At 31.5% G+C, this 26,016-nt stretch overlaps 1 protein-coding gene across 3 annotated transcripts in view; it reads right to left on the bottom strand.

Annotated features, from left to right (window-relative positions):
* Positions 1–19,487: 19,487 nt before the first annotated feature.
* LOC126879811 (glutamate-gated chloride channel alpha-like) overlaps positions 19,488–26,016 on the bottom strand; it is a 91,281-nt gene continuing 84,752 nt past the window's right edge. For all 3 annotated transcript variants that reach the window (XM_050643079.1, XM_050643078.1, XM_050643080.1), the window contains exon 5: positions 19,488–24,674. In XM_050643079.1, the coding sequence (XP_050499036.1) occupies positions 24,232–24,674 (443 nt within the window). In that variant the 3' untranslated portion in view covers positions 19,488–24,231. The remainder of the gene's footprint in view (positions 24,675–26,016) is intronic.

Genomic DNA, 26,016 nt, shown 5'->3' with positions numbered 1-26,016 from the left:
CCTGTGGTAGCAACCGGTCTTGTTGGTACTTCTACTGGATTAGGTATTTTTAGTACATTGCAAATAGTTTCGCGAAGTTCACGCCTCAAAGTCGAACATTCCAAATGACTTTCCATTTGAGGTTTCACTAAATCAAGTGCCAGTTTTTTTAGGTAAGCTCTTCTGTTGACAAGAATTTCCTTTTCTGGCGCATTAGAACCACGTAAAAGGTTCATCGAGTTATATCCCACAATGTTGAGCAGATTGTAAAAAAAGGCATAATGGCCAACGACGCGTCTTTCTATTAGTCTTTCTATAAACATACGCTGGGGTACAAATTTACCCCCCTTGGTTATCCGAAGGTTAACATGATGTACGAGATTATAATGATTATAATTTCAATAGTTTAGCAAAAAATTGAACTTACATGTCAGAACAAAAAAATATATTATTCTGCTACACTGGGGTACACGTATACCCCGAACCTCGAATATCTCAAGAACTAAAATGCACAGTGCGTTATCAATATCACATCTAAACTGCCGTCACGAAAGATGAAACTACCGAGGTTCTCATGACCGCAGCCCCCACTCCTGCAGATTGGTGTAACTTTTAAACACGTTTGGGGTACAAGTGTACCCCAGGTAGCATTCCAGGGTTAAAGTATCACATAAATGCTATAATCGGATTTAAATCTGATCTGGGCTATGTAGTGGCCAGTATAATTTTTTAATTGAATCTCATCAAGGTAAGTACATCGGTATTCACTATGCTAGCGACATGAAGACGTGCATTAGCACCAATACGTCATATCCAATATGGCAAAACATGATCTAAAATGTTGTCAATGTACATATCAGTTGGTATTCGCCTAATCACCTTCACGTGTTCGGTATGTCCTTTCTAGAGATTTAACACATCGGAAAAATTAGGAAAAAAACAGGTTTTTTTCCAAACCATTGGAAAAAATGGGAAAATTTAGATATTTTTTAATTGAGACTTCAAACGTGAAAAAATACCAATTTTAAAGTCGATTAAATATATATATTTTGTAAAAATAAATGTTTTAATAATACTTTAAAATAAATACTTTAAATCTATTAATATATCTAAGATATAAGTACAAACATGTATATAGGGTTAAAAATTATAATATTATTGAAAGTATCAAAACCGAAACTTTAAAGATAATATTTAACCAAAGCGCTCAGTGGTTTTCATCTGAGTGCGAATCTGAATCTTCAGACCAAGCATCTGATTCGGACTCGATCCCCGCTTCATCATCCTGGACGGATAAAACAACATGATTTTTATCTGTTTTTTGACTAGTTTCTGAAGAGGCGGAAGATGGAGGTCACCTTGCCACCCTATAATGGGATGAAAAATCCAATTTTTGTTCTAAATCGGGTTAGATTTTCCACCACCTTCCCTACATCTAATTTAAGTGAACGAGCCATTTCAGAAATGAAGTCTATAGCTTCCACTAGTTGGTCTTCATTCAATAGTTATTCTCCTTTAAAACGAGCATCAAGAAAATTGGCTGCAAAGTGAATCGGCATAGAACAAAATTCGTAACGTTCTACAACATATTTTAGCAAGCTTTCAATAAGAGAACTAGTCTGGATAATTTGTTGGGCAATATTTAATATTGTGTCATTTATATACTTAAAGACAAAAGGCATTTCTAATGATATAGATCTATATTGTAACAAATTTTAATTTTTCCTTTGTTTCCTGTTTTTTCCGGAAAAAACAGGTTTTTTTCCTGCAACCAATTTTTCCGGAAATTTTAAATCTTTAGTCCTTTCAAAGCAATACCGCTCCATAGATGCCGCCACCACCAAAACTAACGCTCTGTATCAGGTTACAACTGACATACTGTTCGACTATGGAGACCTACACAGAGGAGAGGAATCGAGATAGGACGACCTTGAAATTTTTGTGCACAATTTTGCCTGTTTGCTTGGTTTCTCGCTAGGGCGGCGGTGGCGTAGAAATAGATGCTACTTTTGCATTGGAGTGAATGTGAAAATTTCGAAAATAATTAATTATTCGTAGTTAATATAAGATTATTGGTTTTGGTGGTTAATATTATTTAAATATGAGTGCCAAGAAAGCTTACACTAAAAGAGCTTGCTTCGTACCGGGATTTATATCGAGTTATCGTTCCGATAAAAAATTCAAAAGGGAACTTAACGAAGTTAATAAAGACTTTTTATAAAGATTTGTCTTTATGTTATTTATAACGTTCGTGGATTAAACCTATTCGTTTGTATGTTATTTCCTTCGGTGTAAATAAAATTTGTGCCTATTATTGGTTTTTAATAGTAGGACGATCTTGAAAGTTTTTCTGTCGAAACAATGCATTTTTTGAGACAAAATATTTCACAAAAATTAACATTAATTTTATAAAAGTCAGACTATCGTCTGCGTAGTTTATAGACATATATTTTTATTAACTAAATTTAAACATCTCATAGGTAAGCTTTCAGAATATAGATAAATGAAGTATTCAAAAAAAAGCAGTTTAAATTTTGATAAAAAGAATAATTAAAAAAAATTGATCAATAAACTTCAAATTATTTAAATAACTTTTTAAACTTTTTAAAAACAATTACGTACAGTTAAGTCAATTTTTTCAACTAACAAACTTTTTGATATCAGTTACAAAGATATTAAAAAATTAATTTGCAGTTGAAATACCATTGGTATATAAATGTGGCAGTTAGATAATGTGACAAAATATTTCCGCTTCAAAATAAGCTGTCCTACATATTAAAGTAATGACAAATTTAAATTTGATGTCACATCTCCATCTACAATGGTATATAAAGAATACACTTTTTACCACACGTCGATATGTTATAAGGTTAAAATAATTTATTTTTGGCATAAAACATATTCAGCTACAATCCACCAATAAATTAATGCCTAATTACGCTAAAAACAAAAAAAATGAGTTAAATATTAAATAGTCCTGTTATGTAATATACTTGATAGACTGACAATTAAATATGGATTCGGTTAAACAACTTTATTTAATGTACATTACCCATACAGTGCCACAATTAACTTTATATAGTCTAGTCGGATACAATACGTATGTTCCCTAACCACTAGCTTGGATAACTAACGTCGAAAAATGACACACACTGTCAGTCCTGCTAAGTGTTACCCATCATTTCCATCTGTAACTAACTTAACACTAACAGATATACAACATTTCCTTCCCTACTAAACTAAAGGTCTAATCTAACACGTTTTTTGCCTATCCTGGAACTACGTCTCAGGGACGTTTCAGTTCCAGGTGAATTTACTGCGCAGTCACCACTAACTGCTTGTGACAGGCTACTACTAGGGTGTGCCTCTGTTTGGATGGATGGAGATTTTACCTGTATCAAATTTCCTTTGTCTTGTTCATCCGAATTTGGAATTTTAGCTATAGGAACCATGTCATTGCCTACATTTGCATGTGATACTGGTAAAAGCTCCGTACATTTTTCAACATCCAAGTTTACACGTGTGTTAGTTAATTTTCTTAAATTATTCACATGTTTATACATAATTTTATCATCTACCTTTACAAAATATGTAGTTGCACTTACACATCTTACAATAACCCCTTCTACCCATTTGTCCTGAACATATGGACCTAATTTGCCCACTAACACTTTTTCACCTGTAGTAAAGACATCTGGTTTTACATAGTCAACATTTTTGTTGAACATAACTTTCCCTTCCTTTCTGGGTTTTAAAAGGTCAATTCTGGTTCTAGGTTTAACTTTGAAGACAATTTCATTGGGACTTAACCCAGTACTAGCACTTGGTGTATTTCTATACTTAAATAGGAAATTTACCACTTGCTGCTCCATAGTGAGCTCCGACTGTTGAATGGAACATTTTTCCAATGCAGCTTTGACTGTTTGAACATGTCTCTCTGCACACCCATTTGACTGAGGGTGATATGGTGGACTTTTTAGAATGGTTATTCCATTGTTTTGACAAAATCTTGTAAATTCAGTAGCGTTAAACGGTGGACCATTATCACTCACCAGCATAACTGGCAGACCCATCAAAGAGAAAGTTACCTTCAACTTGTCTAAGGTGTGTAATACTGAAGTACCCTTTTTCATAACATGTATATCAACCCACTTTAATTTAGAGTCTACAATAATTAAAAATGTACAATTGTTTTTATAAAAAAAATCAACATGTATTCGTTCAAATACATTTTCAGTTTTAGGCCAAGACACTAAAGCTTTTTCAGAATTATTTTGCGTTATCTGACATACCTGACAACTATTGATCATTGTCTCAATATCCTGTTGCAACCCCGGCCACCACACTACTGCTCTAGCTAACATTTTAGACCGTACGATACCTATATGTCCTTCATGAATTAATTCCAAAATACTTTCACGTAATACAGTGGGGATTACCACCCTTATACCTACCATCAAACATTGACTTTCAATAGAAAGTTCATTTCTTTTCAAGAAATATGGTTTAAGTTCACCATCTCCACATTTATTTGGCCAACCTGTTTTTACAAAATCCATCACCTGTAACAAAATACCATCTTTTGATGAGACTTTAGCTACATCCTCATATGAAATAGGTAAATCCTCTGTTAAATTAAATGAATTAATTGAACTATCAATACCAGTTACGTCACTCAAAGGTAATCGTGATAACATGTCTGCCTCATACATCTTTGACCCCTTTCTATATTCTATAGTATAGCTATAGGCTGATAAAATGACATTCCATCTAGTAATCCGTGAAGCAGACAATACTGAAATATTGCGATCTGGGTTAAAAAGTATTTTTAACGGTTGATGGTCTGAGACCAAAATAAAAGATCTACCATAAATAAATTTATGAAATTTTTTAACGCAAAAGATAATAGCCAAGGCTTCACGTTCTAATTGTGAATAGTTTTTTTCAGCCTTACTGAGGGAACCTGAAACAAAAAATATTGGCTTCTCCTGACCGTTACTTTCTCTATGACTCAACACACCTCCCACTCCATAAGCACTTGCATCACATGCTATCACTATGGTTTTATTTGTATCATAATGTGCGAGGACATCATTTTCACAAATTAATCTTTTACTTTTTTCAAATGCTTCAATACACTCCTTATTTAATGAAAATTCTTGACCTCTCTCCAAAAGTTTATACAAGGGCCTTAACTGACTTGATAACATAGGTACAAATTTACTATAAAAATTTATTAGACCCAAATATGAACGTAACTGTGTCAAATCTCTGGGTTCTGGAGCATCTACAATGGCCCTTAACTTTTCTTTAGTAGGATGTATACCATCTTTATCTATTAAATGTCCTAAATACTCAACCTGATTTTCAAAAAATCTACACTTGTCTACATTTAGTTTTACATTAAACTCAGATAATTTACTTAATACTTTACCTAAAATTTCCTTTGCATGTTCCAAAGAACTACCAGCAATCAAAACATCATCCAAGTACACACTAACACCTTGTATACCACAGAGAATTTGGTCTATAACAGATTGAAACAAAGCTGGTGCACAAGCAATTCCATATGTAAGCCTAGTATACCTAAACATACCCATGTGAGTGTTAATGGTAAGATATTTTTGAGAATCTGAATGCACCTGAAGTTGTTGGTATGCTCCAGACATATCTAAAACACAAAAAATCTTTCCACCTGCTAAACTCGCAAAAATGTCTGCTGGTATAGGAAGAGGATATTGATTTACATTCAAGACCTTATTTACAGTGACTCGAAAATCCACGCAGATTCTAACATCATTTCCACATTTTTTTGGGACTATTACTATGGGCGAGGCCCATTCTGAAAAACTAACTGGTTTTAGAATCCCAACTTTAATCATTTGGCCCAACTTTTCCTCTACTTTGTGTTTTAATGCATATGGCATCGAATAAGGTTTTCTAAAAATAGGCGTAGCATCTTTTTTAATACTAAAATTAATTTTAAATTTCTTAATAGGGTTACACAAATTATTGTCAAACACTACTGGAAATTTGAGTTTCAACTCACTGACAGTATTTGAGCCTTGAAGGAAATTTACAAATCCAGATGAAAACTTCTGTTGCCACCCAGGAAACAGGACATTGAGCCAATTTCTACCCAATAAGGGGGTAAACTGCTTTGGAGATTCTATTACTGTTAGTGGCAATATAAAATTATTATTATCTAATTCAACCTTGACATTACATTCTCCAATAGCTTTAATACCTTGCCCTGAAACCACATTTAACTTATAACTTACAGGACTTAATTTTACCTGATTACCGAACATTATTTTGTAACCATCTGCAGATATTACTGACTTACAAGCTCCAGTATCAACCTCAAAATCAATATATAACTCACCATTTAATAATAGTTTTAATTTGTGTGGCGCCCCTGAAGCTTCATCTTTTAACATATTCAACTTCCACAAATCTTCATTGAGTTCGTTACACTGAAACACGCTGTCACTTTCACTTTCTTCTACAACCCCTATGGTAGATGAATTCTTCTTGTTTGGACATAATCTCTTAACATGTCCCACCTTAGAACACCCGTAACACTTCCACCTAGACGCTGGACAATCTCCTTTCTCATGCTTCCTTCCACACTTAGGACATTTTACCTTATCACTGCTAGACTGCTGGAAGCCAGATTTTTTTAAGCTATTGACATTACTGCTTGTGTCCGCTAAACTCCTAACCTGTTTTTGGGCTAGTTCCGATGCTTGGGCTATCTGACATGCATTAGCAAATGTCAGACCTGCTTCCGCAAGCAATTTTTTTTGAATACCTTCATCCATCATGCCACAAACAAACCTGTCTCTCAGTGCATCCTCTAAAAATTGCCCAAAATTACATGTGCTGGATAACTTCTTCAGTTCCACCATGTAATCACTAACTGACTGATTCACTTTTTGTTGGCAGTTATAAAACACAAATCTCTCATAAATTTCTGACACAGGTGGCGCATAATGAAGAATTAACTTGCTTTTTATTTCAGCATATGTTAATTCTGTTGGTTTTTTTGGGGCCACCAGATTTTTGAGAGTCTGATAAACCATAGGACCTGCAAGTGTAATGAACAGGGAGATCTTCATATTTTCATCTACCTTATTGACTATGAATAGGTGCTCTAGTCGTTCTAAATACGAATTGAAATCTTCCCCACCTGTTTCATTAAACTGCTCAATGTTTCCTACTAATGCCATGACTTTTTCCTTGGACATCAACAAAAAAAAAACAAGGTTACGTCACCCTAACCTTACTGTTACAGCCATAGATAAATAATATAGTATTACCGGATAGATAGGCAACTCACTGTAAAAATTTGGTTCCTTTCGCCACATGCGACCGTAGTGTTAACCAATCACCATTTGGCGGGAAATTTAAATGGACAAGCATTAATTTCATCCGTTCAGCGCCTCTTGCGGGCCCTTTTGTTACTAATTAAAATATCTTCTTATTTTACGAGAAATAATCTCACCTATATTATTAAAATAAAATACCAGAACTTACAAAGCTTGTTAAAGTATTTTATTTAAATAATATCTAAGTACTACTTATAACTTATTCGGAATTCCCAAGTTACAAAATGTATATGTTATTTTTGCTGTCAAATTTAGTAAGGAAAAGGGATATAAAAAAAGTTAGACAATGTTTTTGTAAATATAGGTACCTACGTGTATTTATTTGTTGTTTCGTTTCAGATAAATCAGTTATAAACTAATTACTATTTACCTATCTATGCATTTTTCTAACTTTTCTATGATTTGTACACAACCGTACACAACAATAATAAACCATGTTCAGTTTTTTTATTAACACAACACAAAACTTCTTTCGTTTCGTAACTAAAACAAAACTACACTTTATCAACGAAGGATAAGGAACCAACTTAAATTGAAATTACTAAGAACAAATCGTTAAAGATAATACAATAAAAACTGTAAACTAATGGAAAATTATTTCCACTAACTTTCATTGTCATTACTTTTGACAGAATTGACATTGCCGAGTTAAGCCTCGTTTGATTATTTTATTTGTGACATTCAGATATGGCGTTAACATAAATGATTGGTTAAAGTCTTCGTGAGCGAGATAGGCTGTCATTTCTCTTTATTAGCTGACCGTAGTGAAAGTGATGGGGGAAATTCCCCAGTTTGTTCATATAAGATTCCAGGGCATGGTTACAGCCCGAAGCTCTCTTTCCTTGTCTAAGGACCGAGTCACACCACGATCACTTGCCACTGTCACTGATCGCTGACAAACTGTACTGTGGTTTGGTTATCCTGCCAACTGCGACCATAACCTTAAAACGAGCACATGTGACATGTGAAAACTTTTAAGTTGTTTAAGACCGACCTCGTCGCCAAATGTTATGTAATATACTTGATAGACTGACAATTAAATATGGATTCGGTTAAACAACTTTATTTAATGTACATTACCCATACAGTGCCACAATTAACTTTATATAGTCTAGTCGGATACAATACGTATGTTCCCTAACCACTAGCTTGGATAACTAACGTCGAAAAATGACACACACTGTCAGTCCTGCTAAGTGTTACCCATCATTTCCATCTGTAACTAACTTAACACTAACAGATATACAACAAGTCCATAAGAGCTAATGTATTTGTAGCACCTATTCGAACACTTGCGCCTCTAGCGGCGATTGCTGAAAGTTGAATTAGAGGTTGAAAAGTTAGCCCACAAACGATGCATTGCGTTTCCACTCCTTCTTACAGGTCTTCATATGTTCGACAACTATTCTGTAGGCGAAGTTTTGTAAAACTTGCTTCCATATATGGTGCATAGAAAAAAGTGTTGTGTGATTTGGTAGAATGCGATCTTACTCTTTAAAAAACATGTCACGTATTTCAGCGCCATCTCAGCACCTTGTTAAATGGAAGGATACTACAAATCTGGCCTCCACATATAAGTGGTCTGTAAATTCGACATGATAGGTGTGAAATTTTAAACGTTCTTGTTGTTGATTGGATAGTAAGGGTGCAATAATCTAGCCTCCATGCTAGGTACATAGCCTCCATACGGTACTTCCAATATTTAATATTTTATTCAAGTGGACAATAAAGGTAAAACACAAACAACAAATGTTTCTTACTTATTTATTTATAAAATAATGTGACATTTTACATAGAAATATGAGTATTTAATTTGGATTAAATAAATGTTTACTTGTTGAACTTTTCCACCGTCTGCACACAACAGCTGAACGGAGCCATTAGACCTAACAACAAAACGCGAAATAAAGTGTGTATTTTAAAACTGTTAAATAAACAGTACCTACAATCAGAAAATCTCTACCTTACAATCAGAAAAACTTACCTTTAAAAAAGTACTCGATTACAAAATAACAAAAAACACGACTGAATATCAGCTTTTTATGGTGACACAAACACATCACATAACCGACCTTATAAAATAACTGAACGACAACGAACGAACGAACACGAACACTGAACACAGATTCACAGATAGCGCAGGATTTGTCAAGTCATGTTCCACCAATCACAATGCCGACATCAGCGCCTCTGACAAAATGGAAGGAAAATAAATACGATTACATGTTTTTTATTAGAGTGCGCGGGGCATGATATGCATGCCCCGCTAACTCTAATAAAAAACATGTAATCGTATTTATTTTCCTTCCGTTTAGTCAGAGGCGCTGATGTCGGCATTGTGATTGGTGGAACATGACTTTTGACAAATCCTGCGCTATCTGTGAATCTGTAATCTGTGTTCGTGTTCGTTCGTTCGTTGTCGTTCACTTATTTTATATGGTCGGTTATGTGATGTGTTCGGTGTTTGTGTTTAGTTTGTGTCACCATAAAAAGCTGATATTCAGTCGTGTTTTTTGATATTTTTTGTTATTTCATAGTCGAGTACCTTTTTAAAGGTAAGTTTTTCTGATTGTAGGTACTGTTTATCCAACAGTTTTAAAATACACATTTTATTTCGCGTTTTGTTGTTGGGTCTAATGGCCGATCAGCTGTTGTGTGCAGCCGATAAATTCAACAAGTAAACATATATTTAATCGAAATTAAATACTCATATTTCTATGTAAAATGTCACATTATTGTATAAATAAATAATTAAGAAACAAAAGTTGTTTGTGTTTTACCTTTATTGTCCCCTTGAATAAAATAATATTAAATATTGGAAGTACCGTATGGAGGCTATGGTGTACCTAGCGTGGAGGCTAGATAACGCTACCCTTCCTATCCAATCAACAGCAAGAACGTTTAAAATTTCACACCTATCATGTCGAAGCTACAGACCACTTATGTGGAGGCCAGATTTGTAGTATCCTTCCAATTTTCCAGGTGCTGAAATACGTGACATATTTTTTGAAGGGTAAGATCGCATTCTACCAAATCACACACTTTTTTCTATGATGATATGGTGAACGGTATGCCAGATGTAACCTCATACAGCCTGTTAATTTTGGTGGTGGCGGCATAGTGCTATTTTTTGGAAAGGAGATACAGAACTTTTGGAGGTGATAGGGTGAATGACAGCTGATATGTACAGTTACCATCACTGAATAGTTTACACCTTAATTTTTATATTGTAGAAGATAAAATACATAATTGTAAAATTGCAGTGTCGTACGGATTTCATAAATGTCAAAGTCAAAAAGTCAATGCTTGTCAAAAATTTCGCGAGTGTTGAAACATAAAATAACGATATCAAACTCCTCCAAAATGATTATAATAAATTTGAATGATGCACAAAAGCAAGAGCAATTGCCAAACTCTAAGAAGGTTGCTGACTAGATTTAAGACAAGTTGCTGCAGATTTGGACGTGGGCCATATATGTGCATATGGAAAATCAAACAAAGATTGGATAATTTTGGATAGATATAAAATAAAATCGGTATTTTCAAACCAGACTTCCTTGTTTTCATTATTAAGACCATAATCCATTCCATTCAAAAAAAACTTCTTTCTATACTTTCCATTTTGTTAAACTTTTATATTATTTTTATTTTTTAATTTTAAATAACCTATTCTAGATATACACCACTGTTAACGTCACTTTGACGTAAAAGGTGAGTTTAAACGAGGTAATAATTTAAAAAATCGGCTCCTCGATACGTGAGCCTGTAAACTATTCAATGACCGTAACTGCTTAAAAAAATTTTAGAAGATCATGTTTTGCCATTTGCCAGCCATATTGGATAACAACTTCGTGTTAATGTACCATAACGCAGGTCTTCATGTCGGTAGAATAGATTCATAAGATTCAATTTAAAAATTACAGGCCACCATATTAAATTTAAATCCGATTATACCATTTATATGCTGCATTTAGTCCAGAAAGCCACTGCGGATCCGCTAGGAAAAATATTCTAATTCGGATTTTTTGCACAATCTTACTCAAAAAGGACTCCTTTTAACAAATTTGCAGAGATGTCAAATAAACGTCAAATTGAAAGGCAGTTTATTTAGAAGTTCTCCTAAAAATTATTAATTTTTAAGGTTTTTTCTTAACTTTTTGAGTATTACGAGTAGTATAAAGAAGTACTAAACCAGTGATCTGTAAGAAAGTGTGAAATTTAGCGCCTAGAAGTTAAATTTCAGAAAACAAATAATATGGAAGGTATACCACCCGAACCTCCAGATAAAGGTAAATTTTATGTAGAAATGGAAGGAGATGGGATGATGGAATATGAGGAATTAAATAAAAATAACAATAGAGTAAATAATAAGGTAACAAACAAACAAAACCAAACAAGTAGTACTATTGAGGTAAGTAACAAATTTAGTTGCAATAACGATGAAAATTTGACAAATTTAAATCAAACAGATAAGTCAGGTAAGCAAAATTTAAATAAAGTAATAAATTTAAGATTAAAACATAGATATCAATTTGGAGATAATGCACCTTATATAGTACACATAGAAAATAAAAACGGTAACATTGGTCGATTACACAGGATCGGCACGGCCCGTTTGATTTTACGTGCAGTACCTGAAATTGAAAATAATATCACGCAAATTACAGTAGTTGGTAGAAATAAAATCAAGGTAGAACTAAATAATTTTGCTAGTGCTAATAAATTAATTGATTCTCAAATTCTTAAAAGCAAAGAGTATGAGGCATATATTCCAACGTTTTTTACTCAAAAGAAAGGTGTTATAAAATTGGTAGATAAAGAGATAGAAGATAATGATTTATTATCATTAATTAAACCTAGATTTGGAATTAAATTCGAAGTATTACATGTAAAAAGAATTATGCGGAAAGTGATTCAAGATAATGGTAATACTAATTATGTAAAAACAGGAACCGTAATTGTCACTTTTAAAGGTCAGTCTATACCAAAAAATGTAATAATAGAAAAAATGATATACGAGGTGGAAAATTATACACCCAGAATAATCCAATGTTTGAAGTGTTTGAGATTTGGGCATATAAGTGCCCAATGTAGAGGAAAAGATAGGTGTGAAAGATGTGGCGAAGAACACAACAAATCTAATTGTTCCAATCCGAATAATTTACTTTGTGTATTGTGCAAAGGAAAACACAGCGCTACTGACAAGGGAGCAGATTGTACAGAAAGACAAAAACAGGAATATATTAAAAAAATTATGAATAATGAAAATATAACATATTATGAAGCTAATAATAAATATAAAAAATGTTATTCAACAGTAAGTAAAGACCAAGAAAATACTTCAAATAAATATACAATATCTAAACGAAAAAGATCAAGTAGTATTGATTCTAGTAGTGCAGATAAAGAAACAATGGAAGCACGCAGAAAAATTTTGCAAACACCAAGAATACAAAGTCAGCCTTGTTATAATTTTAATAATCCCATTTATTCTAACACAATACAAACACAAAACGATAATCAAAATAATATAGGAGAAATAATAGTAAACTTTATTTCAGCAACATTAAATCAAATTAATCACAATTTAGATAAAAAAACGTTGGAATTATTAAAAAACAATATTTCACAATTATTATTACCTCGTGATGGTTAACGTTTCATTTCTTCAATGGAATGCGAGATCAATTAAAACAAATAAGGGTTATTTAGAAAAATTCTTGTATGACAATAAAATAGATATAGGATTAATATCAGAAACTTGGTTAAAAAAAAGTAATTTTATTAACTTTACTGGTTATAATGTCTTTAGGAATGATAGAGATGATGGATATGGTGGAGTAGCCATCCTTTTGAAAAAATTAATAAAATTTTACAACAGTCCTACTTTTCACCAAATTAATGACATAATGTGCAATAGTATATCAATTAAAATTCAATCCGGAAAAAAGTTAAACATTTATTCAATATACGTAAAACCAAATCTTAAAATCACTCTAAATGAATGGAAAAAGTTTTTTAATAGTCTAGAGAAGCCTTTTATAATTGGTGGTGATTTTAATAGCCACAATTATGTTTGGGGTTGTAGTACTGTAGATACTATAGGAAAAAATCTGTTAGAAGCTATTGAGGACTGTAATCTTGTAATTTTAAATAATGGTAAAGAAACTTTGATGCGTAGACCGAATAGCAATAATAAATCTGCAATAGATCTTACAATATGCTCAGCAAATATTAGTCATTTTTTCGATTGGGATGTTGTGGACGAGACATTAGGATCAAATCATTTTGCTATTATTATTAAGTCAAATATTAATGTTAATAAAGCGGAATGTGTAAATACAAAATTCCAATGGAACATAAATAAAGCGGATTGGTCTCTTTTCTCTTCTATCACTGATAATTTCATGGAAATAGATAATAATTTAAATTACCAACAATTTTTAAATAAATTAAACGAATATTGTAAGATATGTATACCGGAGAAGACAACAGGGACTAATCCACGATTTAGAAAAACTTGGTGGAATGACAATTGTAAAAAGGTAATAGAAGAACAAAAACTAGCTTTACGCAAGTTTAAACTACAGTCTAATATACAAAATTATATAAATTATAATAAATGTGTAGCGAAAACCAAAAAAGTTGTATTAGAGAGTAAGCGTAATGCATGGAGAAATTTTTGTAAAACTTTAAACAAAAATACACCAATTAAAGATATGTGGAATCAAGCCAAACGATTACAAAACATTTTTAAACCACAAGTAAATCCAGTGACTGAAGGAGAATGGGTTGAGGAGTTTTTAAGAAAATTATGTCCAGATAATATATTTTCAAAAATTAATGTAATGGAAAGAAAAAACTCTATGCATCCACTTTCAATTCCATTTAGTTTCTGTGAATTAGAAATAAGCCTTAAGAATAAGAAAAATACTTCTCCAGGTATAGATAATGTACATTATATTATGTTGGCCAATTTACATCAAAAAGGGAAAGAAACACTATTAAATTTTTTTAATCAAATATGGTTATCAGAAGATATTCCAGATAACTGGAGAGAGTACCGGGTGATTCCTATTCTCAAAACAAATCGGAATCCTGATTCAGCAGAATCTTATAGAGGTATTTCATTGAGCTCCTGCATAACAAAAACACTGGAAAGAATGATAAAACTTAGGCTCGAAAGTTGGCTAGAAAAAAACAATAAATTATCACAAACACAATTTGGATTTCGAAAAAATCATTCTACTGTGGAAGCTGTGAGTCATTTGGTAACAGATATAAATTTAGCGTTTACGAAAAATTCTTCAGTAATCGCTCTTTTATTAGATGTTGAAGCAGCATACGACAACGTTAATTTAAATATACTATATAACAAAATGATACAAATAGGTCTGCCAGAATGCTTCTGTCAAAAAATAATAAAATTGTATGACTGTAGAAAAATTTATATATCGGTAAATAATAACACATTTGGTCCAAGAGTAGCGATGGGTGGTTTACCTCAAGGAGGAATATTAAGCCCTTTGTTATATTTAATTTACACTTCTGATATAGAAAAAAATTTAAACTCAACAAAAATTTTACAATTTGCAGATGATATAGTTATTTATCAAGAAAACATTAAAATAGAAAATGCAGTCAAATCCATTGAAGAAGGAGACAAACATATTAAAATATGGAGTGAATTACATGGACTAAAGATATCTGATTCCAAAACCAAATTATGTATTTTTACAAGAAAACGAAAAGAAATACCCAATCACATCTTAATAAACAATATATCCTATCCTGTACAAAGTTATGTTAAATATTTGGGTATTACTCTGGATAGACAGCTTCTCTGGAAAGAACATATAGACAATATAGTTAAAAAAACAGAAAAAGGAATAAACCTTCTTCGATTCGTATCACACTTACGTTGGGGAGCAGATCCAAATATTTCTTTGTTGTTATTTAAAAATAATATAAGAGCTATATTCGACTACGGATCAATATTATACAGTGACGCATCACAGTGTCATTTAAATAAAATAGACAAAATCATTAATAAATCCCTTAGATTGTGTATAGGAGCCCTAAGAAGTACACCGATAAATAATCTACAAGTTGAATGCTGTGAAATGCCGATGGATATAAGACGAAAAAAACTTGGCATCAACCTTTTAGTTAGATTGTATGAAAAAAAGGCAAGTTTAATTTCCAAAATACATCAACTGTTTTTAGCAGACTTGACAGAAAAATATTGGATAAAAAAGAAAACTCTAAATATGGTAGATTTATATTCAAAAATGACAATATATGATAAACAACTTTATAAATATGACATAAACCCAAATTATAATATTGACTTTAATAGTATGGAACAAGTTCAGGTATACTTTTTAAGGGACTATAGCAAGTTGCCTATATCTTTAAGAAAATTAGTGTTTATCTCCGACAGTTCACAAATGTTCAAAGATTATTGTATGCTATATACAGATGCATCAAAAAATATTGAAGGTGTGGGATGTGCCTATTGGGATAGCAGTAAAAAAATTAGTAAAATGTTTAAACTAAATTCTATTATGAGTATATACACAGCTGAATTAATAGCGATAATGGAAGCACTAAAATATTTATCTAATATAAATCATTCAAAGTTTATAATTTTTAGTGACAGTAAAAGTTCTCTTAGTAAAATTAGTGCTATAAATCCTAAATCAAAAGTGAACTACATTGAATTATATATCATAAATAAAATTAAAGAACTTCAGCAACAAGGAAAGTCTGTTAAGTTGGCATGGGTTAAAAGCCACTGTGGAATAACTGGAAATGAAATGGTAGATGAATTGGCTAAAAACGCGGTGACACAAGGAGTATTAACCCATTATCTTTGTACGCCAAAAGATATTGAATCAAATTTATTCAAAGAGATTAAGAAAGAATGGAAAGAAAGGTATATTGATGAAAACGTAAATACAGGAAACCACTACAGATCAATCAGAAACTATATAACGGATAAACCTTGGTTTTCTAAAATGGAGTCGACAAAAGATATGATAAGAACCATATGCAGAATGAGATTTGATCACTGTCTTACTCCATCATATTTATTTAAAATTAATATAGCTGATAGTCCACAATGTATTTGTGGACAGTTGGGCAATCTACAACACAAAATTTTGACCTGTTCTCTTATCTCTAATAAAGTTAATATGTTTTTAAATTCACTGTATTCTTTGACTGATGTCCACCATCCCATTAATTTAAATTATTTATTAACATTAGAAAATAATGAGTTGGTATACCGACTATTGTATAAACATATTTTAGATATTAAGCTTAAATTGTAATTGTAAAATATAGAGTAAGTATTTCTTGTAAATTGTTATATGTTAAAAGAAAAAGAAAAGAAAAGAAAAGAAAAAAAAAAAAAAGAAATATAAAAAAAAATAATAAAATAAAAAAAAATAAAAAAAAAAAATAAAAAAAAAATAAAAAAATAAAAAAAAAATAATAAAAAAAAGAAAGAAAAAATATAAAAAAGATATATAAAAAAAATAGAAAAAAAAATATAATAATTAAAAAAAATATAAAAAAAAAATATGTAGATAAAATGAATGACGGACTTGGACAGTCCATAGTAAAATAGCTTTCGAATGAAGTAGAGGGCTAAAGAAGAATGTTGCAGTTTTTGCTGTGGAACTCTGAGAACATCATTTGGAAAAAAATTAATAAAAATATATATATATATATAAAAAATTATTAAAAAAAAAATACAAAAATAATTATTTATTAGTAGAATTGTTTGTTATATTAGTATTAGTTTTAGGATAAGATACGAAAAAATGACTAATAAAATAAAAAATAGTAAAATTGGCGAATGGATTTAGTGTCCGCAGTCATATAAACCCAAACAAACAACAACAAATTTGCATGTTGCCAGGACCAAAAGGTGGTCAAAAATTTTTTAAACGTTTTTTTTTGTTTTTTTCCTCAAATTATTATTTTTGCATGGAAAAAAGTTTTTTTTAGGTTTTTTGGATCATTCCAAACAGAAAAGGTCTTTAGTAACTTTTCTCTAAAAATGATAGTTTTTGACATATAAGCGATTAAAAATTGAAAAATTGCGAAATCGGCCATTTTTAACCCTCAAAAACTATATGAAAAACGGAAAATTTGAATGTTGCCAAGGCAGTTAGATATTCTTTAAACATTGATTGATGAAATCCCGAAGAGTTTTTTGCAATACAATATTCAAAACTCCTTTGTTTTTTAATTGCTAATCAAGCGTGCGCGACACTATTTTCCACCGACATTATGGTGCAAATGAAAGGAATAAATTCGTTATTTCGTAAACCGGCCACTTTAAGGAAAAATCCCGAAACAGGTCGATTTTTATTTTTAAGTTATGATATTGTGGCATATACGGTGTACTAGTGACGTCATCCGTATGGGCGTGATGACGTAATCGATGATTTTTTTAAATGAGAATAGGGGTCGTGTGCTAGCTCATTTGAAAGGTTCTTCAATTCTCTATTCAGTAATGTAAACATTTACATAATTATTTATACAGGGTGTCCTTCTACTTCTTTTTTTGTCAAATAATTTAATTTAATAAAAATTTTTTGGACACCCTGTATAAATAATTATGTAAGTGTTTATATTACTGAATAGAGAATTGAAGAACCTTTCAAATGAACTGGCACATGACCCCTATTCTCATTTAAAGAAATCATCGACTACGTCATCACGTCCAGATGGATGCCGTCACTAGTATACCATATATGCCACAATATCATAACTTAAAAATAAAAATCGACCTGTTTCGGGATTTTTTCTTAAAGTCGCCGGTTTACGAAATAACGATTTTATTCCTTTCATTTGCACCATACTGTCAGTGGAAAATAGTGTCGCGCACACTTGATTAGCAATTAAAAAACAAAGGAGTTTTGAATATTGTATTGCAAAAAACTCTTCGGGATTTCATCAATCGATGTTTAAAGAATATCTACCTACCTTGGCAACATTCAAATTTTCAGTTTTTCACATAGTTTTTGAGGGTTAAAAATGGCCGATTTCGCAATTTTTCAATTTTTAATCGCTTATATGTCAAAAACTATCATTTTTAGAGAAAAGTCACTAAAGACCTTTTCTGTTTAGAATGATCCAAAAAACCTAAAAAAACTTTTTTCCATGTAAAAAAAATAATTTTAGGATAAAAACAAAAAAAAACGTTTAAAAAATTGTTGACCACCTTTTGGTCCTGGCAACATGAAAATTTGTTAAAAGGAGTCCTTTTTGAGTAAGATTGTGCAAAAAATCCGAATTAGAATATTTTTCCTAGCGGATGCGCAGTGGCTTTCTGGACTAATTAGAACATCGCATTTGGAAAAGAATTCCTATTTCTATGACACCGGGGGCAGCACAAACATTTTTTTTTCACACGTAAATTTCAAAATATGCAATATTTTTGTCCGTGAGTGTATTTTAGTTTTTCAATAGGCCTCAAAGCAGGATAGAAGAAGACCAATTTCTTTTATCTGAATTAATTCTGATATTTGTTTGTTTTGAGACATTTTCATAATAAAATAATGTAAGTGTACATCCTTGTTGTTAGAATATTTAAAATTAATTTTGAACGATTCTTCTACTTAGTTTAGACGAAGCCGAATAAGGATACAGTTAAAGAATAATAATTATAATTATTTACATGGATTACATTCAATGGATTAAAATATTTTTTTGATCAAACATATCTTTCGTAATTTTAGTAAGATTTATAGCAAAATCGAAAAGTTTATGTTAACATATTTATACAAAAATTAAGTTCATCAATATAACAGTAACATAAAATAATGGGAATCCTAGTCTAATTAATAGAAGTTTCCATTTAGTATTTAAATCAATTTCTAAGTTCAAACTGTCACTAAAAACATGGTTACCTACTGGTATTATTTCGTAACTCCACAGACACTGTAGAACCAATAAATAAAATTAGTGAAAAGCAGCTTGAGAGCCCTACTAAAATATCTAAGCGCTTTAGGTAGGGGACAGGATATATTTTGCAGGTCGAATAATAGTAAAAATATGTGTTTTAAGTTCCTTTCGTCATGTAAATCAAATATTAAACAGTATTGTTCATACAAATCTTTATTAGCAATCAAGAAGCTACAACTTATAAGTTACATGACGCTAGCCGGAATGACGTTACGTCGCTGACATGTGTCTGTCGTTGGTCTTCTTCTTTTACATCCTAAACATAATATATTACACTTCCCTTTTTTTAAGTAAAATACCTCGTACAAAACTAAAACACAAAACTAAAATACAAATATAAACAAGTGGCAACCTTAACTTATTATTACCACAATTTCAATTTAACACGTAGTCCTTTAAATATGTAGGAGGCTTGTGGGATCTCTTACCAGTTTTAATTATAGTGTTACCTTCCTCCTCATCTCTTACATTCAGTAGGTTATCGACAATAACCCCATTATTTAAATTAACATTTTCAAACATCTCAATCTCAACATCAGAAGACCTTCATGATCACTATGATTTTTATAGATTAGATCCTATCACTATCATTCTGACTCACAATTTTAATATAAGATTCAGTTGGGATATCAGTTTTACCATGATCAATTAATTGGGATACTAACATTGTGTACCTAATTATTGTCAACCAAGATAATTTCATTTTTGAATAAATTCAAATGAAAATCATATAATAAAAAGTGTTTGTTACACGATAAATTAGTTTTATTTAGAAACTTTCTATTCCGTCTACATTCTGTACCATTTGAATCCTGTACAATATAAGACCTATCATTAACTATGTCTCTTATTACCCCATTTTCCCATACTTTTCCTTTCTGAATTAAAATGTTATCCCCTTTATTAAGTTTCTCTAAGTCTTTTGCATTTCGGTCAAAATATTATTTTTGAACATTTTGATTATGTTTCAATTTTTCCTTTATAACAGTGGAATCTAAAACTTTTGGAATTAAATTTTCATTAGACGTAGGTATCCAACTTTTTAACATTCTGTGTAAAAATAATTGGGATGGAGAATAGTCTAAATTTGTTAAGGGGTATTCCGGTATTCCATAAGTAGAATAGGCAAATCTTTAGTAGATTCAGACTTTTGTAACATTTGTTTAGTTATTCCCACATATTTTTCTGCAAGTCCATTTGATTGGGAATGATACGGACTGCTAAAAATAACTTCAAAATCCCAATCTTAAGCAAACTTCTTAAAATTCTCAGAATTGTATGGCATATTATCTGCATAAAATTTTTCAGGGATACCGAATTGAACAAATTTTTCTTTGCAAAAATTAATTACCTCCTGAGTTGTTTTACATTTAGTTTCAGTTACTTCCAACCACTTAGAATAGGAATCCACAATCAATAAATAGTTCTTATTATCATATTGAAAAAAATCTGAAAATAAATATTGCCATGGTCTACAAGGTATTAAATTAAGTATTTTCTATGGGAAATAAGCCACAATTTTACTAAAAAATGAATTTATTAACGTTTCGAAGCCCAAATCGGGTTTCGTTGTCAAAATACATGTCAAAATTTCGTTGTTAATAAATTCATTTTTTAGTAAAATTGTGGCTTATTTCCCATAGAAAATACTTAATTATAAAAATGCCACAAGGAAATAGCTTCAGAACAACATTAAGGTATTAAATGATTAATTAATGGCTCTTTTTGATTAGATCTTTGAAATATTTGACATTTTTCACACTTTGAAATCATATTCTCTATATCTCTATTTAAATAAGGCCAATACAGTAATTGTCTAGCTTTGGCTTTAGTTTCTGAATTACCAAAATGTGCTTTATGAACCAATTCCAACATTTGTTTCCTTAGTGAATTTGGAACAATAACTTTATATTACAAAAATAATAAATTATTAGATAAATAAATCTTTTCTTTACTTTATAGTAAAACTTTAATTCTTTGTTCAAATTTTTATCACTAACAGGCCAAGATTCAATGCAGTATCCTTTTATTTTTCTTAATGGGTCATCGTTATCAATTTCCTTTTGAAATATTATTTTCTTATTTTCACTCATAGGTATATCCTTAGATATGGCATGAATGGCGTATTCCGTTTCTGGATCATCCTCAACTTCTGTTTTTAAATATGACCTAGATAATGTGTCTGCAATTACCATGTCTCTACCTGGCAAATAAACAAGGTTGATATCATACTTTAATAATTTAAGTAACATTCTTTGCAATCTAGCACTGACTTTATTAAGATCCTTCTCAATAATTGCCATAAAAGGTTTGTGATCACTTTGAACTATGGTTTTATACCCATAAATAAAATAATGTACGGGAACACTGGAACCGGGGAAGTTTTAATGGTGGAATGTATAGAGGAAGACTCCGCGAAGGTCTTTATATACTCACGGACAAAAATATTGCATATGCATGTGAAATGAAATTTTTTGTGCTGGTATCGTTAGCCTTCCTGTATCAGGAATAGAATTTCTTTTCCGTATGTGATGTTTTAAAGTACCTATCACATAAATGCTATAATCGGATTTAAATGTGATATGGGCTATGTAGTAACCAGTATAATTTTTAATTGAATCTCATCAAGGTGTAAGTACATCGGTATTCAATATGCTAGCGACATGAAGACGTGCATTAGCACCAATACGTCATATCCAATATGGCTTTCAAATGGCAAAACATGATCTTCTAAAATGTTTTCAATGCACATATCAGTTGGTATTCGCCTAATCACCTTCACGTGTTCGGTATGTCCTTTCAAAGCAATACCGCTCCATAGCACTATGCCGCGCCGCCACCACCAAAACTAACGCTCTGTATCAGGTTACAACTGAAATACTGTTCGCCAACTCTTCTGTAGGCGAAGTTTTGTAAATCTTGCTTCCATTTGGTGAACGGTATGCCAGATGTAACCTCATACAGAGTGTTAATTTTGGTGGTGGCGGCATAGTGCTATGGAATGGTATTTCTTGGAAAGGAGATACAGAATGACAGTTGATATGTACATTAATAACATTTTAAAAGATCATGTTTTGCCATTTGCCAGCGATATTGGATAACAACTTCGTGTTAATGTACCATAACGCGGATCTTCATGTCGGTAGAATAGTGAATACTTATTTATCTTGATCGAGATTCAATTTACAAATTACAGGCCACCACATAGCCCATATTAAATTTAAATCCGATTATACCATTTATATGATACATTAGAACATCGCATTTTATGGAGCAGCACAAAAAATTTTATTTCACACGTTAATTTCAAAATATGCAATATTTTTGTCCGTGAGTGTATTTTAGTTTTTCAATAGGCCTCAAAGCAGGATAGAAGAAGACCAAGTCAAAGTATATTTCTTTTATCTGACTGAATTCTGTTATTTCTTTGTTTTAAGACATTTTCAGAATAAAATAATGTAAGTGTACATCCTTGTTGTTAGAATATTTAAAATTAATTTTGAACGATTCTTCTACTTAGTTTAGACCAGTGTTTCCCAACCTTTTTGTGCCGTGTCCCATTTGAGACATGCGAAAAATTCTTATGCCCCACCTCCCAATGTAACATAGGTACATATAATTTTGAATATTGTTCACTTAGAACTCAAATTCAGATTCCAAATAATTTTGATTTTGCTGTATTAATTGTTATTTTAATTTAATAAGATACTTGCTCTTGATTCGAGCTGCACAGAGATTTTATATTAGTTTCCAATTTGGTTATATTAGCTTCAATATCAAGTCTACGTGAATCCAGGCGATTTTTTTTATCAGTAAATCATTTATAGCACTAAATCCACCTCCAGCTAAATATGAAGAACACAGTAGCAATAGTTTCCTTGGACATTTGATTGAGTTTGGGTATTTCATTTCTGTTTTCCCACAAAGCCATGCCATCGCTTTATATTAAGTTTTATCTGATTCATCATTTTGCAACTCTACAAGTTCTTGATACTGCGTATTTGATATGTCAGACAAATCCACTAACATTGGCTGCATCATGCATGTTGGAAAATGAATTTGTTTTAAATTAGAAAACGATTCTTTTAATTTGTTTAAATTAGAAAAAAAAAAATGGAAAATCTCCGCTTTTGCATCGACAAGAGCTGACATAACTCAATCTTGGTAATTACACTAAATGTCTTCGCTTTTCTAACCTTTCTAACCTGCTTTGTAACCTTTTACAGAACAACATTTCTTCAACAAAATGCCCTGTCTCAATATATCTTATGTAAGTTATTAATACTGCTTCACTGTCTCTCAAAGGTGATTCATCCATTTGCACTAAGAAATTTCTTGTTTCCAGCTTTTCAACAAGTTGCTTTTCAATATCTTCAACCATTTCGTCTATTCTTCTGCTAACAGTATTGTTGTGGCATTGCTTTTACATTTTTGTTATCCTTTTCAAGAACTGTTTTAAGAAATGCTGTTATTGACGGTTTTAGCGATGAATAACGTTATTTGATAACATTTATCAAGAAGATACTAGCCTCAAAAATATGATTATTAGATGAAGTATGGACACTAAATAGAGACTTTAACGTTTTTCACAGAAATCTAGCATTGCATTTAAATGACCCATAGCAAAATGGTTAAACTCGTGTCCAGCCCATAAACGAATTGACCCTCTCAACTATTAAATTGCCCCCCTGTGGGGCGTGGGTCCCACGTTGGGAAACACTGGTTTAGAGGAAGCCGAATAAGGATAAATTTAAAGAATAATAATTATAATTATTTACATGGATTACATTCAAGGGATTAAAATATTTTTTTGATCAAACATATCTTTCGTAATTTTAGTAAGATTTATAGCAAAGTCGAAAAGTTTGTGTTAACGTAATTATACAAAAATTAAGTTCATCAATATAACAGTAACATAAAATAACGGGAATCCTAGTCTAATTAATAGAACTTTCCATTTAGTATTTAAATCAATTTCTAAGTTCAAACTGTCACTAAAAACATGGTTACTGGGATTATTTCGTAACTCCACAGACACTGTAGAACCAATAAATAAAATTAGTGAAAAGCAGCTTGAGAGCCCTACTAAAATATCTAAGCGCTTTAGGTAGGGGACAGGATATATTGCGCAGGTTGAATAATAGTAAAAATATGTATGAACAATAAGTGATATTAAATTTAGTTGAGATCCGGTTGATGCTGTTGTCCATATGGATAAATAACTGAGAATTGTCAATGTGCTGCAAATTACACCAATACTTATAAGGTAATGTTTAGGATCTCGTTTAATGCTGAACAAGACTGTAGCTGCGCTGAAGTTACCTGGAACAAGTACATCATTATGAAACATTTACACAGGGTGTTTCATGAATAATTGGAAATATTTTAACTGTAGATTCCGGGGCTCAAAATATTAAGGTTTAACTCAAATCACCTAGTCCGAAAATGCTTCCTAAGGGAGCTACAGTTCTTTGAAGATGGCGTTTTTAATTGGTTTTTTTTAAATACTTCTAGAAGGCTTCTATTTAGAAAAACTAAAACTGATACTTACGCATTTACGCCTTTTTATCTTGCAGAGATAAATCGACTCGTTAAATTACGAATTTCTAGTACCGGTCATAGGCGTCCGTTTTGGGTAGGGCAACGATTATTTCTGTGGCTTGGTTCTAAAAGGGCCAATGTCAATATTTTACTTTTTTGTACAGCTTCATTTAAAATTTAATATTGGCCAAACAAAACGCAAAAAATTGACATGGCCATTTTAACACCAAGCCACAGTACCTATCTCATTTGGTGTTAAAATGGCCAATATCAATGTTTTCCGTTTTGTTTTGTCGATATTAAATTTTAAATAAAGTTGTACAAAAAAATAAAATATTGACATTGGCCCTTTTACAACCAAGCCAAGATTTTATCGCATAAATTTTTTGTCTTTACTTTTGAGCATTTTTGACACTGGAGTATTAAATTGTGAGGTATTCTAGTACTAAAAGATACTCTTCCGTTAAGGTAGTATAGTAGTATCTACCGTTTTCTAGAAAAAATCGATTTACTAATTGTTCGTATTTTAAATTTGAACAAAATGTGAAAAAAAAAAATTTTAACGGTGTATTTTACCGTTCTAAGTAAGAATAACTTTTAGCACTAGAATTAATAATCCAGTGTCAAAAATGCTTAAAAACCAAAGACACAAAAAATAATGCGAAAAAAACCGTTGACCTACCCAAAACGGACGCATGTGACCGGTACTAGAAATTCGCAATCGATGAATTTGTTTCATCTTCGGAAAATAAATAAACGTGTCAGTTCTCGGTTTTCTAAATAGTTTTTTTTGAAAATTATTTTCAAATTCAAAATACGAAAAATTTTCAAATCGATTTTTCTTGAAAACGGTATATTCTACCGACTTAAAGCAGGAGTACCTTTTAGTACTAGAATACCTCAGAATTTAATAATCCAGCGTCAAAAATGCTTAAAAGTTGAATATAAAAAAGTTATGCAATAAAGTAACCGTTGTCCTACCCAAAACGGACGCCTATGACACTATGACCGCAATTACCGTACTAAGACCGTACTAAAAATTCGCAATTGACGGAACTGATTGATCTATAGAAGATAAATATGCATACCAGTTTTCGTTTTTCTAAATGAAGGCGTTCTGGAC

Source organism: Diabrotica virgifera, chromosome 2, assembly GCF_917563875.1.
Source record: "Diabrotica virgifera virgifera chromosome 2, PGI_DIABVI_V3a".
NCBI lineage: Eukaryota > Metazoa > Arthropoda > Insecta > Coleoptera > Chrysomelidae > Diabrotica > Diabrotica virgifera.
This window is presented reverse-complemented; position numbering and strand designations above follow the sequence as displayed.